An 18,847-nucleotide genomic window follows, 5' to 3' on the forward strand; every position below is an offset into this window, starting at 1 on the left:
TATTCTTAATAAAATCTTAATAAAAAAAAATTAGGTGTTTATTTAATATTAAGATTCAAACAACTTTAATCGGCAGAAATATTTATTGGCAAACGCAACCTCACTTACAATAATAGGCAGCCAACTATGCTCATTCACAACAAATTGATTTTTCCCAATATATTTGTGGGGCCTTAAAAATAGAGCTAATACTACATCGAAGAGTGAGAATTCTTCTAACAATAAAAACTCAACGAACAGATTCATGCAGAGATACAGAATTGACAATTAAATATGTATTCCCTGGGCAATTTAAATGTTCTTAACAAAATGTGGCTTCTTAGGATTACGATGTTAACATAGAATGTTTGAAGGCAACCTAGAAGTCCATGTATAAGGCCTACATTAATATCTTGAACTGAAATCTAGCGGTTCTCAAATGACTCCAATTAAAATTTATGACTGTATTCACTGACTTCAACTTATTTTGGCAACGTAATAACGTGTTTACCTAAACTAAGGAACATATGGCGCTCTAGGTTCGAATTCGCATGAAGAAATCGCGTTTCGTTCTGGGAGCCAACTGTTCGAAGCACTGCCTAACCAACTTAAGTAACGGATGTAAAACTCGAATGTAGAGCGGACTCCAGTCTCGACAACAATATTAACAGTATAAGCAACAAGCCACCTATCATATTCATTATGCATATAAACCTTCTAAGACAAAACACAGTTTCCATTCAGCAACAATAATCAATCTCATCGTTCTTAGTTACTGTATGTATTATTTTTTTCATTCCATATATAAATTTATATATAGACATGTTACACGCAGCCTTTTCACACAGACCTCAGACAATATTCGTAAAGTAAAAGGACAGCACCTTCCAGATTTTTTCTCACCTTGTTTTATGTGCTTCTCAGTTATTCATTACTCAGTCTCATCGCTGTCATCTTCGTCGCTACTGTCCTCCTGAAGCCATTCGATAAATGACTTCACATGCTTTTTTATCACCTCGTCGGATAGGTCGTCATACCAATCTAAAATCGTGTTCTCGCAAAGGATATCTGTCTGGTAAAGAAAGTTAATGATATTCTGTGACGTTTTTTGTAGACTCTCATCACAGGATGGTCGTAAACGAACGTAGAAACGACCGATTTCATCGATACAAATACGTTGCGAGTCATCTTTTTTCAGATAGTTGCGGAGGATGCCAGTGACCTGGCTTGTAGACTTTTTGAACGTAGTCATAAAGGCTTTGCCGGTTTTCTAAAAATAAATGGCCAACGTCACAATACCATAATAAATTTAATACATATTTAGTTTCATTTTCGGCATTTGTTATAGGAAATATAAACATGGCTACTTAAAACAACAATCTTTGGATTACCCTCTACTTGGATCATAAATCATTATAGATTTGAATAATAGTGTAACACATATCACGCAAGTCGTATACGAATAAAAAACTTATAGCCGACTGTAAAACTTGCGAATAATTACAAACCTCTTGTCCCAAACAAACTGATAGCAAAGCACGCGTGGTAGTTTCGATGACCTCCGATATGGTGACATTGTACGCGTGCTTTGAAGAGTTTATTTCGAGGATTAAATTCTCTGGTTTAATGTTTTCTTCGATGCCTCTTTGAAGACTTTCCATAACCTCTTTAAAAAATAGATTTGAGTATTCGATGCCTTCAACAGGATCTACGCCTGAAATACGTAGAGATTATTACAAAGAGTAAGCGTTAGCAACTTCACTGACTTAGCAGGAGAAACATACTCCCAAATTAACTCAATCTGTAAGAGTTTCCATTCACTTCGAAACTGAAAAAGCCCAACGGACTGCTCTTAGGCGGCTAAATGTTGGAAAATAAATGTACTGCTATAATAAAACCACAACGTTAACTCTGCGTCTTTTTACGATTATGCTACCACACTTATGTATATAAGAGTCCGCTTATATATATATATATATATATATATATATATATATGTATATGTATATATATATCTATTCAACGGAAGTCTCACCTCCATCAATTTCGTCGCCGTCTCCAACACTGTTGGTCTCAGACTCGCCATCGTCCTCCTCCTCTGACACAAACCCGTCGCTGAACATCCCATCGTCTTGAATTCCCCATTTCTCGTACAAAAGGTCATTCGGCTCATCTTCATTATCGCTGTCGTCATCTCCTTCTTCAAATTCGAAAGCAACAGCCTTTGCGCCAAACTTCGCTTTATCGCATGTGGTATCCACACTAACATTATCGTTACCTGCGTCAGTCTTATCTCCAAATCCGTCATCAAAGGGGACGCTCTGCAGTTGCTGGTCCTCTAGCTTCACTGAGGGACCTACCTGTACACGAGGAGCTAGGATGCTGCGCACAAGTATCGTATCTACAATTGTGTGGAAAAGATCAAGCGTCACACTATGTATCTAAGTGTCAATCAGGTAATTTCAATGATAACGAAAAAAACGTTTATTAGCACACACGAGAAATACGAGAGTATATATTCATTCAACCTTCAAAAATCATAATAATTTAAACTTTAGTCCTAATGCATTACTTCTAAGGCATAAGTTTGCCTAAACTGGGCATACTTAGCACTTATATTATCGGTAAAGCGCAACAGAACATCATTATTTTCTGGGAACTGGTTCAATAAACGTTTTTTAATTGCTAATTAGAAAAGACATTTGAGTGTACAAAGTACATGTAAGGGACATCAATATACTGCACACTGTTCTCAACAGGCAAGGAACACATACCTTTGTGGACGATGCAGTCGTCTCCGACAAGACAATGACTGAGAACGCAGTTTTCTTCAACAATGACGTTTTTGCCTAGAGTAACCTCGTTTAGGCGAGCTGACGCAGCTACTGAACTACCTTCACCGACATACGATCGCGTGATTTGTGCTCCTTCGGAAATCGAACCTAACACCACTGAGAACTGGCTAACGACGGCTGATGGCGCGATTCGACCCTTCTTAGCAATATAATAACCACCCCGTTGCAAATGGCAGTCGTGAATGTGCATGTCCACCGTGTATGGATGTGTCTGCAAATGAATAGTAAGTTAAGCCGATCACCCTGATAAGATAAAAGCAACCTTTTATACAACATGTGAATGTGAGATTGTCTAAAACAGAAATTTGTTGTAAGCACACTAAAAACCTTCTGGAGAAAACGCAAGGAATAAAGAAGGTAATATCGTAATTTCCATTTCTGCTCAGTACCTCTTAAAAAATCTTGTCGAGCCCCTACCCTAACAAATAGGTGAAGTAATGTTACATAGCCTTATCGTAAAAGAATAAGTTGAGAATCAGACCTGCTTAACATGTTTTCATAATTTATAATAAATAATAAATAGTATTATTATTCCGGATCTTTATTCGGACCATTTACCGGAATTCGGGCATTTTTTAGAGCATGGTCTAATACTTTTTAGATGCGTTCTGGATCAAGATCGCTCATTAGAGTTTAAATAATAAAACATCGCAATAGGTTGCAATATAATTTCATAATTGTTCAACGTATTGCTACGGTGATTTTTTAATTCATATTCGAAAAGGAGCTGAGTTAGCACCAGGCAAGCTTATTATATCCAAAGGACAACATCAAATTGTTGTTCTTAGAAATAGAGCTACTTACCCATCTTTTCGCTATATCAATGGCGATCCTTAAATACATTGAAACATTCGTAACGCACGAACAGTATGCGTCGTGCACTTCGTAGAGGTGGATCGAGTTGCCCATGATTTCTTCGTGTTCGATAATACCTATTGTTGCAATAACAAGCATGGCTAACATTGTTAATATGCACTTAAAGATATTCGCCTTCTACGCTACGAATCTACGCTAATGATAGCGGTTGTTTTAAAAATAACCAATGATATAAGCGCAAGCAAAATTACAACAGCCACAAGGTATTTTAGAAGAAAACAATGATTTATAAATGATTATTAAAACAATCTTTTCGAAACCTTACCCTTAACGAAGTCATTAGTGTCCTGATAGTCGAAGTTATCAGAGAAAATGGCAGGGACATGTTGATTACAGAAGACAACCTCTGTCTGTGCAAGGTCGGCGCGTACCGATACCGACCCCCCAGAAATCAATACCTACTCAAGAAGAGTAGAATTTACTATACATACAGATCACTACCACTAGGGCTAACCTCAAAAAGAATAACTATATGTTCATACAGAGAAAAGATATATATGTAATAGCAATCTTAAGAAATACTTGAAAACTAGAAGGCCCATAAAATATAAGTGAAACTACTATGGACCCACACACGGAGGAAAAGCAGCAATAAACAATACAGCACACTAAATTTTCGCAGACTGTTGGATGTAGTATGGTCTCGTATATTCTCTCTCATTGAAGGTATATCTAGCAAATATTGTTCCCGTCGATCCTCCAAGCTTGTGCGCTGTGCTATGGCATTCTATCCGTCTACCAAGACGTGAACTTGTACGAGCTGTTTATAGAAAAAGGATCACGAGGATTTATTCGCATTGCCGTATTGCTGAATGCAATTAACGTTCTAAATTATATATATATATATATATAAGGGTAAAAAATAAAGAACAAAAGCTCGTTATAAAAAGGTAGTCATAAAAAAATGTGCCATGCAAATAATTTGTCTCCATGAAAGAAAAAAAGAAACGTGGCCGAACTAAAAGCACGTTCACTATTGTAGTGAGTAAAGTCTTTGTAGGATGCATAATGAAGACGTGTCAGTATGTTGTGATGCAGACAAAATGCCAATGCACGTATTCGATACCAAACGTTAAACACAAGCGTATGGTTTGTTAGAGCAGAACGGTGCAACCTAGTAACACAGAGATGTTTGACGACATAGTTTCTAATCCGTGTGTTTAGAAAATTAGACTTAGACAAGTGCCATATGCTGTAATTACTGAGAATTACTACTGAGCTAAAAAGTTTCGTGATGAAGCAGCACTTGGTTTCTATTTGATCGAGTCATTCTCAGCCGTAATAATTATACAATTAACTTATAATTCGTGAAATAAAAGCTTTGGCGATAGAATATTTACGATTCGTGTTACAGTGCAATGCATGGTACTGGACCGAAGTGACGAGCAGAAATGAATTCGCGCAAAGGTTAGTGTAACTACTGTTAGTAAACTAGGAAAAGTATATATTCTGTATCAGTGACAGGCTACGAAAAGCTCTTTTGCTTCACTGCGAACTGACAACGTTATCTCATATAGATCTACTCGCATCATGTTGCTGTAACTACAACCGAGTGGAATAATATCCACTGCAAATCAGTTATTATTATTAACAGCCTTTGTTCGTTTTTTACGCTGTGAATGTGTACTGGAAACCAATAACTAAGAGTCTCCATTGCTGAACATATTTTCCTTAAATGCCGACAGTCGCAAGGTGACTGGTTTCGCCTAACCTTATACGGCAGTCGGGTAATTATAGTTTGTTTAGAACCTAATTATAGTTTGTTTAGAACCTATCTCAAAATCGGCAATCTGCACGACAGACAAGTTCGTTTCTACAACAAAACTACAAGTATGTAGTAATTTGAACTTGTTGGGTTTGCTGTATAAAAAACAAAATCTAGAAAATCTTACATTCTATAAAACTTACTTCTAAAGGCGCGTCAATGTACTTCGTCTTTTTCTGATTAAAGTGTGCATAGAGAATTTTGTTGTTAGCATCAAGGAATACTACAAAATGCTCGTTTCTTGAACGAGTACGATGCCTTGGGTTCAATCGACGTACAGCGACCGTCATTAAACTTTTCGCGTTCGAAGCCGTTTGGTTCTGCCGATGTGCCTATCGCAACAAAAAATACCTTACTTATTGACTTGACAGCAAACACGAAACATCTTCGTTTTTTATAACGGTATAAAAGAGTCTAAAGATACCTCATATACACTTCCTGTTATCCAAATTTTATATCACGTACACATTGAATTTTATAAATCTACTGATAACGGCGATAATGACTAACCTTAAGAAGTTGTCGCATGTCGATGTTTGACACCACGCCAGTTTGCATCAACAGGAAGTCCGATCTGATGTAAGCCTTGCCATCGAGGTCACGCATCATATCTCCAAAGGACATATAGTTATCGGCCGAATTCACCTTCACTGAGAACCGTTGCGTCTCGAACGATTTCCATTTTGATGCGCTGGACAAAAAGCGAGCAAAGATTAAATTGTCACAAAAGAACTAATTTGGCCAAAACTCGAGGCTGCATTTTAGACAGAAATAATCGCAAATAAAATGCCATATTTTCTTGTATATATGTATAAAAATGAAAAAGTAATGATTTACAATTTAAGTTTATGGCAAGAGATTCGCAGCATACCGACATCGTAGTGAGTTTCTTACGGTTAAAAACACGCTCCCCAGATTTTTCCATACGCTCCACATTTGTATTAAATTTCTAGGCGTCTCGCAAACTACTCAAATCTACAAAAAAATTAAATAAAAATAGACCATACCTAAGATAATTTTTGATACGTTCAGCATTATGTCCATGGCAGAAGATGTGGACTTCTTGGAATCCATTAGAATGCAGAAGTTCTAAATTGTAGTCCAGAAGCGGCCGACCTTGCAATGGCAGCAGAGCCTGTAGCAAGACAAAAATATAAATGAATAATTATCTGCCTTTATACTATCGCGGTAGCTGACCCAATACGTATACCCTTCGCGCTAATAAAATCAATGTACTGTGCGGTTAATCTTTGCCAGCCAAAGCTAAACGGAAATTAAGTAGCTGAGCGTGACCAACCTCCATTGCTAAACTCTACCGTTCCATTATATCAATTACGTTATTCTCTTGTCCAGTTCACCGGCCACATACTCATAGATATTAATGAATATGGCACTAATAGGCAGACTTCGCCATGAAGTGCTATCCAGTATTTGGTATTATGTTCTAGGTACTATTGTGAGCAAAATCGATTTATAGTGTCAAGTAAATATTAGTGCTTTGGTAAAAATCGATGGTCTTATATGGAAAGTAGGAAAAACCGATTAATAGTTCTCCGCGCCCTTACAGTCGTCGCCATGTATACTATACCTAGCCAGACGGTTTTCGTCAGTACGCAAGCCCCATTTCATCATTCAACGAACATCCATAAAAGCAAATATTAACAACAATAACAATGACATTAATACTTGGAAATAATCAACCACATTATTTCTACATTTTTAAAATACAGTTCCCATAATTAAGTGAGTACAATGTACTAAATTGTAATAAATATTTATAGAAATATAAATTGTAAAAAATAAAAAAAAAAGGCTGGAAACTACATAAACCGAAAACGTTTGCAACAGTTCTTCGGCATTTCATTCTAAGTAGTAAAGAGTGCCTACTATGAAGTCGTCAGTATCCTAGTTATAAATGACGCTATAAAGTATCCAGAGCTTCTTTTAGATTAGAACGTGCATTCGCAGTTAGTTAGGCACAACGAGCTTTTTGCCACTCTGTCAACTTTAGCTAGATATAGTGGCAGAAGCAACAAGCGTTTGAAAGTTGCTTATAGTCAGATAAGAGTTATCGAACTACCTATAACGAGCCTGATAGGTGCGCTTGCTTAACTTATCTCGTAATATTGTAGCTTGAATTGCGTTTGCTACAGAGAATTTTGTTAAAAGTATTTCGATGTATTTTTGTGCAATAGGGGATATAAATGACACAGAGAACTTTATTCATATATATAATTAATATTATATATATAGTATGTCCTGCTGTAACCGGCAAAACTCCACATTTTACACCTCCCCCGAGTGGCGTCCATACGATACTGACAAGCTGGATAATTGCATCAGTTACATGCTATCGCTATCGAACTATATTGTTCAAGCAGTACGGCGTTGTTCCGGGCGGACTCTCTCATACATCCGCAAAATTTTCAATTTCCAAATAAACACTTACAAATGGCACGCTCTCGGTAAGTGGTTGAAATTCCGTGCAGAATGTCTCGGCTAGAATGACGGCCTGAAGAACGTCTTCACGCTTGAGGTCTGACCGATCGGCAACACCCATGTCCCGATGTGTCTTTTTTCCTCAAATTAATACAGACGGGCACTAATCAGTGTCTACACACCTACTGTACTCAACCTGCGCTGAAAATGCAGTTACAGAACACTCGTCGACGGAGTACATACATTGGTTAGGAGAAACATAACATTCACCTAAGCATCGAACACACAATCTTATGTCATAATGAAAACATAGTTCACAATACGTGAAGTTCTGCCAAAAATAGAACGAGCGCGGCTGCTAAGGCTTTGTATATATCAACCTACGGATTAAGTTATAGTAAACACTGCATACATGCCCTAGCAGACGAACTTCTTTGTATGCTAGAAAGAATTATAGACTACTATGGATTTTTGCTTGAAGCTGTTATTAGTCATATTTGTTGTGACGCTTAACAGGAAATATTTAATCAGACGAATGGCTGACTCGCTATATCAACGACAGCCCCTATATACACAGATGACATGTGTAATTATCTAGGCAAGACGGAACTAGCTGGAATGTTTGGTTAATGTTGGCAATAGTACATTACGGCTAATCGAAGAGTCGTTTGAGTTGTGCGCCTACGTTGAAGTTTACCAGCGGCAGTATCGAATGTTTACACGTTTGAAGTATAGAATGTGGCGCATATCAGTTAACTGGCGTAAAAGCACTATTTGTGTTAAATTAGAAGAGATCTAATTGGTCACACGTGCCCTTGTATAAGAGCTTATATATAGATAGTGATATCGTTGTATCTATCTGATGCGTGTTTTGTCAATGTCCTGTGTATATACGTCCCCTTGCTAGAAGAGTAATATTCTGACCCGAAAGTTCAAGAGATCCAGCGAAATGTTCGGGTCGATCACTGGAGGTATTAACGCTTTTGTTCGCTATTTGTGATATTTACTATGATCAAAACAAGAACTAATTAAGTGCAAGGTAGGCCGCATTTAATCTGTATATTAGTCTATGACGATGTGCTGGCTGCGAACGTTTCAGTCACGCATCGTTTATAGGCTAAAGATAAACCCGTCTAAATTTGACAGTATAAATGTTCCAAATTGACTAATAGTCATATAGGAACATAGCCTTGATAAACATGTTTGGCGATTCATCGGTCTAAAGACGGCTAGAACCTTTTATTATCTAATTTTAGAAAATGAGTAGGACAAAGTGGTGACAATATGCTGCTCCATTTTTATCGTCATCGTGGAACGAAGAGAATAAACGAATATATTATTTCGTATATAAAACAGATATGTGACTGTAAGCAAAACGTTTTTCGTATGAAACCCATTTTCAACTGATACCCTTTATTTCGGCCTGCATTCACCAGCGTTCCAGAACACAATAATCGATACGGCTTTTTTCACTCAAAGTACCCTGTTCCGTTTTTCGTTCTGTTGAAAGGAGCACCGAGTGTTGTCGAATAGGCCTCACAAAAACAATAACCTCAGCTAGGATCAGTTATGACTCAGCTAAACTGTATAATAATCGCACGCAGAGATATCAGAATGACAAACGTTAATATTATTCAAAAATATTCCAAAATATTATTCAAAGAAATGTTAGAAAAATTTGTCAGTTTTTATTTACAATACATATTCACTAATCCTTTCTATGTTTAAACTTTTTTGTGTAGTCTATATAGACAATCTCTATTCACTGCTTTGCCGAAATGTTTTATATTTCTATATATAAGAATTGGTTTGAATTTTATATCCGGTACACCGTTACTGGTTTGCTCACAATAGGAGTACACACCACTAATTTTTTTTCTTTGAGCGATTTCGGTTGTGTGTCCTTAAAGAAAAATAACGAAGCACGTTCTTCAGCAAGGGACATAACTTCCCCCTTGCAGCTGGCTAGAATGTTTTCGCGTGGAAACCGGCCGCGAGGTATCCAGCTTCTCCCCATTTGATGTGATGTATAGTATTTACTTACCTTGAATCTCTAAAGAGACGGATGTGTTGCCATCGATTCACTTGAGTTGATGTGTTCTCATGGGTAAAATAATTGCCGATGCCAACAGTTGATGACACATGCGATAATTGATTGGTTCAAACGAGGCTATGGTATGCGTTTAGAGTGGCGGAAGCTGCTAATAGCCCATTGGACTATAATATCGATTTGTACAAATCCAGTCTACCAAACACAACGTCCTATTCTTATATCCTTTCACTACAATTTCACAATAGATACACACACACATATATATATATATATGATTTGATTTCCGTGAGTTCTACAAATTCAGCTATTCAATTGCTTTAAGATGTGATATATATATAGAAATTCAACTATTCAACTGCTTTAAGATGTGATATATATATATATCACATCTTAAAGCAGTTGAATAGCTGAATTTGTAGAACTCACGGAAATCAAAGAATAGTGCTCTTTAAAATAACGCTCTTAAAGATTACTTAAACTACGTGGTGAAATTACATTCAATAAAAAACTTACACACAGGTTTTGGTAACACCTCCACATTTGGAACCGGCTTCGGTACATCGACTCCGGCGACTTCAACGGGCATCACTGCGTTCGGCAGTACCCAATCCGGATTCGGAGCGCCTCGGCCAGCTGCACCCTTCGGCAATGTATCGAATGTGTTTGGTACTCCAACTCAAACGCCAGGAACAACTGGTTTCGGCATGGCGGCGGGGATACCGGCCACAACGACTTCCAGTGGGTTCGGCGTGTTTGGTCAAGGTGAATTTTTTCACATAAAACAATCGCATATTTATTATCATACTAGCAGTGCTTTTCGATACTAGCAATTCACGATGTGTCAGTCAACCGAATAGTGCACTGTTGTGGATTTCAGATGTTTCTATTCCTTTATCTGTTTCCATCGAATTCCCTAATCGAACTCGTTCATTTGCCTTTTCCATTCAGGCGCCCCGTCTCTTTTCAGTGGCGGAAATCCCACTCCATTTAGCGGCGGTGCTGTACCTGGTATAGCTGGCTTCAATACCAGCGGAACGGCAACAAATCAGACCAGTGGATTCTCATTCACAGCACCCAACCCGAATGCGTTCCAGGTCACAACACCGAGTGGCAACTACGGAGCAGGATTTGGACAAAGTGGCTTCGGTCTACAACAGACTCCCCAAAGCAGTGGGTACCACATGTATACGCGCATACACAAATCCAAAACAAAGATACATTATCTTTAATAACATTAATTAACAAAAAATCTCCATTAATTTTCATTAGATTATATACGAAAGTTGATAGGGGATGGGTAAGCGAAGGGGCAAAGTGGTGGTTTTCAGCATGTTCATTGGCCGCTATTGCTGCGCCCATTACTAGCACTAATATAGTAGTCTAATCTAAGGTATAAAATTAATTCGAAATATTTCAGTTGTTACTTATTGCTATTAAGAACCCTTTCAGGTTACAGAACTAGTTCGAGTAAAAAGTTACTATTCTGCTAAATAAAACTATGAGCGGACCTTGCGTTAATTCCACTGAGTCACATGTCGATTAATAAGTAATCGATTTATAACTGTAAAATTGAAGTCATTTTGTCTTACATCAGCGCGATCATCGTGGAATATTTACGCGAATGTTCTTTTAATGTATTAGACGGAGCTATCTAGTGGGTCGAAAATCAGAATAATCTTTAAACCCTATAAAGTTAACTATTTTAGTACATGTTTAAATATACTTTTTTGGAGTGTCTACACGCCAATGCTTTAGAAGTCTCACAAAAGCTGTGCACCCGTAAATTGATATTCTCATTATTGACGACCTGTTTGCGAGAACTGATGGCAAAATACAGTACTTCAGTTGGCGTCTTTTTCAAGGTATGGAAACAAATCGAAATAATAGGACCTAAATCTGAAAAATATGGGAGCTTGCCTAAAGCCACCTGTCGATTCTGTTTTTTATAGAGCATGGAGATGAAGTTGTGCGTTATCGCCGAGTAACTACACCGTATTTTGTCGATTGTCACGCCGGAAATGAGGCCCTTCCGGATATATATGGCAGCATTTATCGTTTCTTTAATAAAGGATACCCGTGATATATATTGTGAGAACCATGTACCCCAAAATCGATTTGAAAGCGCCACTGAAATCGCTTGCTCTCTCTCGACGCTCTTCCCTTCGCCAGATCCTTCTCTCACAAGCGACATGGATTAACCAAACTTGAGTCGGTGTGCCTCAGGAATTCCTTTTCTTGTAACAGTTATCCAAGCTGTGTATAGAATACGTCACGTGTTTAACTTACTCTGGGCTTAGTGTGTATGCAACCAATGTTTTTCTTCACCTTTGTTTGTGTTTGTTACAATCTTATAACGCGTGCTTCAAGGATTCCCATATTGGACTGCTTGTGAACACATTCTATGATCTTCGATAGAATTCGCGAAGCTCTTTTTCGAGAAGGAAGTTTGATCACTGAGCGCAAATTAATCAAATGATGTCTTTGCTTCTAAGCTCATCTTTTCATGCTTCTAATGGCATTCAACAGCTTGTATTATTAGATAGCTAACGGTATAGATATCTATCAATCTGTTAATATCACATAGTCAAAATTAGTCAAAAATTTAAAGTAAATTTAGTCAAAAATTTTCGACCTCTACATAGCTCCGGATTAATACATGAATTGGCTCTTGGTGTGCTCTCCCTAAAACACGGGTCTTAGGCAACGGCATTTTTTCGAGTTATATATCTGGTCGTCAAGCACTACTTCACACTGCTGGCTTTCAGCACGAAACGAAGTATCTACTTTTACTTTCGAACTTAAGAACCTCATCAAAAGTGTACTGGCATGTGTACATTTCAATTTCAGTAAGTTGAAAAAGACTGTTTGGCTAAAACTGCTTGAAATAGAATAATATTGGGGGCCTTAATGTGTGAATAATCGATATATAGTAGAACATTTTGACCTTAAGTGATTAAGACATGAAAGTGAAAAAAGAATTGTCGAAGATAGGAATCATTTAAACTCCAATTTAATTTAAAACGTGATGGTAATTTTGGAAACTCCTTCGTTTTGCCAAGTACTGTATACTCACGTGAATGAATCGAATTTATATTTATTCTACCCTTGCAAGCAAAATTAAACGCTACAACTGGTCACTCGTATCGTTTCGGTATTGCTTATCCATCGAAGCCTTTTCGAATACAAGTAAATTTTAAAGTGTAAGGTATCACCTGTTTCTCATTGCTACAATTGGAGTTCTTTTGCAGATACTTTCGGTATTAATGCCGGTGTTCCTTTGCCCACACCCCAACAAACTGCCCAAATGGCGGCCCAAGCAGAAGCCCAGAAAATTTGCCTTGCAGTTTCGAACCCCGGTATCTACAATGATGAACGCGACAAGGTAAAAATTTTCCTCTATTTGATTTTTTTTTCCTGATTAATACATAAATCCCGTGTTTTTCTTTATTGCAGTCGCCTTCAATAAGGCTACGTACTTAATTTATTTGTTCATTTCAGATATTGGCGAAGTTCAATACAATTCAGTCTAAATGGGGTGTTGGAAAAGGGTTTATCGCGCAATCTGGCCCCCCCATCGACTTTACACCGAATAATCCGTTTTGCAAATTCAAGGTACAGTTTTTATTTAAATTCACTCAAACGTCGTATTATATATCGTTTTGAATTAGATCATCAAAAATTCGAATCAAAGAAACAAAATGGAAGGAGTAAATTTTGAGGTCTAGAGTATTTTATTTGACATTCCAGAGTAACCTGTGACGAATGCGAAAAAAATCTGACTACGTTGATCTGTAAACCTTAAAACCTTAGAAAATTATATTACCCATGAATACGGAGGACGGGGGTTCCCAACTAATTTTCACAGATCAAGGTTCTCAGATATAACTGCGACTACGACGTTACATTCATTTCGTTTTCGCGACAGATTACTTTAGAACATAGTAACAAAATTACGTTAGATACATCGGTTAGAAAAATTGAGTTAATTTGTAATTGTCAGAAAAACAAACCCAGCAAGTTATCCGCTGGTATGAGATTCCTCTTTCCAAGTTCTGCATCAGGTAGTACATACCTCATCGGAAGTGAAAGTTCTTATCACGCTTGAGCACGCTCTACTCATATGCTAGGTTGGTTGGTTAACAGTGAATTGCTTAAATTTAACGTCTGTATCAAGTATTACTCCGGAATGATCTTTCCAGGCAATCGCTTACAACGCACTGCCAACAAATCGTCCTGAAGAAGGTCTTGTTTCGCTGATGGTTAATAAAAAGGCTGAGGATATTAAACAAATGACACAGCCATCGTTTAGTGAACTACTGCATAAGGAAGTCATTAAATTGCCGGAATATTCAGTGTTCATAGATTCCGTCACTGATATCGGAAACTCACAGTGTAACGTTGTCATCTACGTTCTACAAAAGTTTTCATCTGGGCAAGCAAAAAGGATGGTATCAACAGATTTGCTCAAGAACCTGGAGAATCCAAATTGCAAGAACGCCTTGACCACTCTGGGCGTGGTGAACATGGCAGAAAAAACAGAGTTTAACAAGGTACATATAGAATCGTGGTCTTGTATTAATTAGCGAATTTGTATGAAAGAGTGTGAAAGGAAACCATATGTTGTATGTGCAGATGTTTAGTTTTATGATCCGGGTAATATTGACAAAAATGTTGGCTCGTTATTTCAACATTTAAGTCGTTATTAGTATCTAGATGCGAATATTTTATTACAGCTTTGTTCCTATTAACAGTATTTTATTACGGTCTTTATTTCTACTGCGTGTGGTCTAGACGTTGCTAGATCAGTACCTAGCCATACCACCGAACGGAATAGATCAGCTTCTATGGGAGCAGGCGAAAAGCGACAACCCCGATCCGAAACGGATGGTACCCGTCCCGATTATTGGCTTCGAGGATCTCAAAAGGAGGTTAGTGTAATACTTATATACCGTTCTGCCTAAATTCGAAGTAATTTTCTTGGGCTATTCGTCACAGCAGGCGTGCATTCATCCGGTTTTGCTGATATTGAAAAAGTCAGGTCTTTTTAAAACAAAATTACGAATACATGGTGAAAATATGGGATCTGCCTTCAGAGTATGTGCGAACGTCAGCTACTGACGATGCCTTGGCGCGTGAAAAAATCGTAGTGAGATCAGAAACTTTGTACTCTACCTATATGGATTTGCGTTACAGCCAACTTCCCCATTGCTTAAAGAAAATCCAAGAAAAAAATTTAGAAAATTATATTAGGTTTTTTGAAAAGATGTTTTCAAAAGGAGCATATCTATTGCCAGTCCGGTCTCCCCAGATTAGTCTACACTTTTTTGTGCATTTTGGGTTTTCCAACGCATGTATATTATAGACCATTAGCCTGCTGTTAATCCAATATTTAATTCCATTAAATTTTTGGTCTAGAGCATATTTGAGCTACGCTTTAAAACGTATTGTTTGCCACACGGTTTCTCGATCGGTTTAGAGAAGAAATATTTTAAGAACGACTAGTGAGTGGTTTAGGCCTCTCAATCGAAGTTGTAATCAAGGTAAACGGAAGCTAATTAGACATGACAGTCAAGAATGATACTTCTAGCGCATTAAAAAATTGTCAGAATATCTCTTTTTGTTTAGATACAGTACTAGAAACAAATCATATATTGTTCTGGCGCGCACCTAATATGTTGAGCCTCGGTTTTACCAAACTATCACTATTGTAACAACGAGGTACCGCGTGAATTAACTGAGTGAAGTAGCGCGCTGTCTTATCAACTGGTGGCTCCGAGAGAAAAGCAAATCGTCGAAAACGAGTTGAGAAACCTGTCAAAAACGAGGGTGGGCGGCGTGATCGGAAAAACTACAAGGGTGAGTTCCGTGGCGGAGTGTTTGACAGAGTGTAAAGAGAGTCGCCTTGCCACTGAAACTACTACTTAATTACACGGCCTGGGTAATGGATTAGTCGCGTGAACAAATTACATCTGTGTTTGTACTAGTATGTCCCCTTTACGGTGTTTACGAGAAAAATCACAAAAAAATGTCTAGTCAGAGTCGAAATAATAGATGATTTATCATGTGTTCCTCGTGTGGCGGATACTTCCACCTGTCATTTTTCTTTGGTTTCTTAGATTGGAGTTAGTCAACGCTTACGTAGTGCGTGCAAAATTAATTAGGAACCAGTATAGTTCGATGTCACGGCCACTCAAAATACATGTTTTTAGTTGGCTTTGAAATGCGTTCCGCAGAACGGGGTATGCTGTTGCCAAGTGCGTCATTAAGGTCAATCTAACTACGACCATCCAGCGCTTATTTCGTGTCCCTGCGTGTCTGAGGTACCCAGTAGGACAGAACTGTGTGTATAACAGAGATTAAGGACCGTGACGGAAGCAAACCATTATCTGTTGATTATTGATCCCTACTGTTGATTCAGAGAAAATAGCGAATGTTGAATTAGAGGTTTTTTTCTCTTTCCGGTTGGCAATAGATCTATGTAGACTGACATCTGTAGAATACTGTTTTGAACAATGGCGGTTGGCTACTTGCACTGTCCGATCATTCGAACTTTTTTCGGCCACGTATACGCAGCAGTGGTCTGGGTCCGACTTTGGTTTACTAGGCTAATGAGGTTTGCCTTCCCTACATGCGCTGAATACGTTAGCGAGATCACTAGCACAAACGCTGGGTCAGCTTAACGAACAACTGTGTGATTAATTTGTTTGGTTAATTACTATTGGTAGATCTGTTGGTAACGTGGCGACTTTTTTGCGATGTGTTGCAATTTTTTAAAGCGGCAATGAAGCGGCAATAAAGGTTGAAACTTATTGTTTGGCACAGTGAAATATAGCCACAATATCTTACTTTAATTCGTTCGAAATTAATTTCAACAGAATGGACAGCCAGCAGGCGCTCCAGGCAGGTCAAATGGACCGTTTGCAAAAAATGGCCCGCGAAGCAGAAGAGCTGGAAAAGCGATGTGAACAGTCTCGTGCAAGAGTCGACGAGTTCCGCAGTAAGCAGCAAAACCTGTCACATCGGGTTCTCACTGTCATGGTCGCGTTCGAGATTAATCGAAAAATTGGACTGGGCATACAGGCCGACGAAGAGACCCTAAAGGTCTGCTTAAACAAATATTTAATTGCACATTGAAGAAACTAAGCTTTAATTGTATGTGTCAGGTAAAAGTTATATTTACGGTAATATACCTGGATAAAATAGACAGGATAGCAGTAATTATTAAATCATGCATAATAGATTAAATTATGCATTTTCTCTAGTATTCATAAATCTTCATAAATTATAAATTTGCAACTGCTCATGTTAGGCGTCGCTTGAGGACATTATGAATGAAATGGACCACCTAAACCGTGGTAAGCTGAACGAGCTACAGGCTAGTGTAAAGAGTGTTCCGCGCGATCAGCAATCACATACGGGATCCGCTGAACCTGTCAGCGAAGAAGTTAATCAACTTTTGGCTCAACAGCATCGCGGTACGTAGTCGATATCCGTATTCCATATCGAATCTGTATTTCGGACCATACCTTTCAGTGTGCTAGGAGATGCATACGAGGATAACTCTTCAGTACACTCCTCAATGTTGCATCAAAAACAACTGCAATTGCAAACTGTGTGTAGCCGCAGTGCGAATTTTTTTTGTCCATTTTAAATACAGCAGTGCAGCTAATCATTGGTCTGTTGTATCTACTTACAGGTATTACTGACTTGATAAAGGTTATAAAGGAAGACATGAAGAAGCTTGATGATATCAAGAAAACACTGGTTAGTCCTAGCCCGAACGTGTCATAAGCTTGTTGCGCATTTGACGTCAACGATTCAATGAACGACGCTTTATATTAATAGAAATATTTATAGACGGTAGGGGGGACTCTTAAGTAAAACGAAGGATCAGGGTAAATAGTAGTCAGAAAATTAATAGCCACTTAATAAAGCAATATCAGCTTAAGGATCCAGTCCACAAGGCAACAGGAATACACCATTTGCGTCTGTCGTACTATAGTATATATAGTATGAGTATGGATTGCAGATGTACATGCCTGTACATGTAATTGCTTTACCTCATGCCTTTTAATATGTACACATCTTGCTTCGCTGAAAGAACATAGAATAGGTCTTTTTAGGGTACATAATGTCTATAGATAAATCTGTATGTAAGAACATGGTATGCCTGCTGTTCCTTAGTAGTTCTCTGATGACTCGAATTAACCTGTAGTGCCAGCCAAGTCGTGTCATATTGGAAACTCGGCTCACAAGGAAAAATAAATTTAACTGTTGAAATTGATGATCACGTTCCTTTATTGTGCAGTCAATAAGTTTTGATATATACCGATGTAGTGTTTTGAATGCAGTTTTTTTAATTAAAAGATTATTATATTATTAAAAGAGTTAGCTTACATGAATGGGTGAGATAAGCCACGTCGAAGATTAGAAAAGCATATTTTAAAGACTTAGAGGCGTCTTTATTTTGGTGAACACGCACAAAAAACGCATGTCTTATATCTGCTACATAAAGGACTTGTCTTAACATAATGGACATTGTGAAGATCATATTATTTAGATCTTGTGGCACGTTTGTAGTTATAAAATCGTCGGTATAGTAATTTTACCATAAACGATTTAAGGTCTACTTGCGGTCTGCTAGACCGCATTATTCGGCTGTACACACGTAATTTCTGCCTCACCGGTTTCTAATTTCCTAATACAATTTCTTTGAAATATTGAAATAAAAAATATAAGTATATAGCTTATTTGATTCGAATCCTATAATGTCTGTATCCGAGTATACGCGAATTACAAATAAGATATTGAGCACAATAGTCCAAAGTAAAGCACTGCTCCTTGACCAAAAATGTTGCTTAAGAAGCGATAATGTTGCAA

The 18,847-nt window shown here is 37.9% G+C and overlaps 2 protein-coding genes across 5 annotated transcripts; one reads left to right on the forward strand and one right to left on the reverse strand.

Annotated features, from left to right (window-relative positions):
• Window positions 1–64: 64 nt before the first annotated feature.
• eIF2Bepsilon (eukaryotic translation initiation factor 2B subunit epsilon) lies at window positions 65–8,268 on the reverse strand. 2 transcript variants are annotated; one of them, XM_022792179.2, is made up of 10 exons: window positions 7,925–8,267; window positions 6,483–6,610; window positions 5,986–6,166; window positions 5,619–5,807; window positions 3,976–4,108; window positions 3,639–3,766; window positions 2,754–3,045; window positions 2,015–2,380; window positions 1,488–1,693; window positions 65–1,249 (listed from the first exon to the last, which is right to left on the reverse strand). In XM_022792179.2, the coding sequence occupies exons 1-10, from the start codon at window positions 8,033–8,035 to the stop codon at window positions 911–913; spliced, it is 2,073 nt and encodes a 690-aa protein (XP_022647914.1). In that variant the 5' UTR covers window positions 8,036–8,267; the 3' UTR covers window positions 65–910. The 2 variants fall into 2 exon arrangements, with proteins under 2 accessions (XP_022647914.1, XP_086836137.1); XM_086980011.1 differs by lacking the exon at window positions 5,619–5,807 and having other exon boundaries at window positions 7,925–8,268.
• Nup54 (nuclear pore complex protein Nup54) lies at window positions 4,794–18,251 on the forward strand. Of its 3 annotated transcripts, none has more exons than XM_086980012.1 (10): window positions 4,794–5,117; window positions 10,487–10,729; window positions 10,916–11,137; window positions 13,216–13,349; window positions 13,466–13,579; window positions 14,167–14,517; window positions 14,759–14,895; window positions 16,843–17,068; window positions 17,277–17,442; window positions 17,664–18,251. In XM_086980012.1, exons 1-10 carry the CDS (start codon window positions 5,102–5,104, stop codon window positions 17,756–17,758), a joined length of 1,704 nt encoding a protein of 567 aa, XP_086836138.1. In that variant the 5' UTR covers window positions 4,794–5,101; the 3' UTR covers window positions 17,759–18,251. The 3 variants fall into 3 exon arrangements, with proteins under 3 accessions (XP_086836138.1, XP_022647916.1, XP_022647915.1); XM_022792181.2 differs by lacking the exon at window positions 4,794–5,117 and adding an exon at window positions 8,415–8,885; XM_022792180.2 differs by lacking the exon at window positions 4,794–5,117 and adding an exon at window positions 9,870–9,912.
• Window positions 18,252–18,847: the final 596 nt, after the last annotated feature.

Source organism: Varroa destructor, unplaced genomic scaffold (assembly GCF_002443255.2).
Source record: "Varroa destructor unplaced genomic scaffold, Vdes_3.0 BEIS01000002.1, whole genome shotgun sequence".
Lineage (NCBI taxonomy): Eukaryota > Metazoa > Arthropoda > Arachnida > Mesostigmata > Varroidae > Varroa > Varroa destructor.

Bases quoted from the DNA above. Each gene is read 5' to 3' on its own strand.
- eIF2Bepsilon (XM_022792179.2), bottom strand. From the start codon at position 8,035: ATGGGTGTTGCCGATCGGTCAGACCTCAAGCGTGAAGACGTTCTTCAG. The intron at 4,109-5,618 runs GTAAGTTTTATA...CTTCTTGAGTAG, and splicing joins ACATTGACGCGCCTTTAGAA to GTATTGATTTCTGGGGGGTC. The intron at 1,250-1,487 runs GTTTGTAATTAT...ATTTATTTTTAG, and splicing joins CAGTTTGTTTGGGACAAGAG to AAAACCGGCAAAGCCTTTAT.
- Nup54 (XM_022792180.2), top strand. From the start codon at position 9,885: ATGTTTTCGCGTGGAAACCGGCCGCGAG. The intron at 14,518-14,758 runs GTACATATAGAA...CGTGTGGTCTAG, and splicing joins AAAAAACAGAGTTTAACAAG to ACGTTGCTAGATCAGTACCT. The intron at 17,443-17,663 runs GTACGTAGTCGA...ATCTACTTACAG, and splicing joins TTTGGCTCAACAGCATCGCG to GTATTACTGACTTGATAAAG.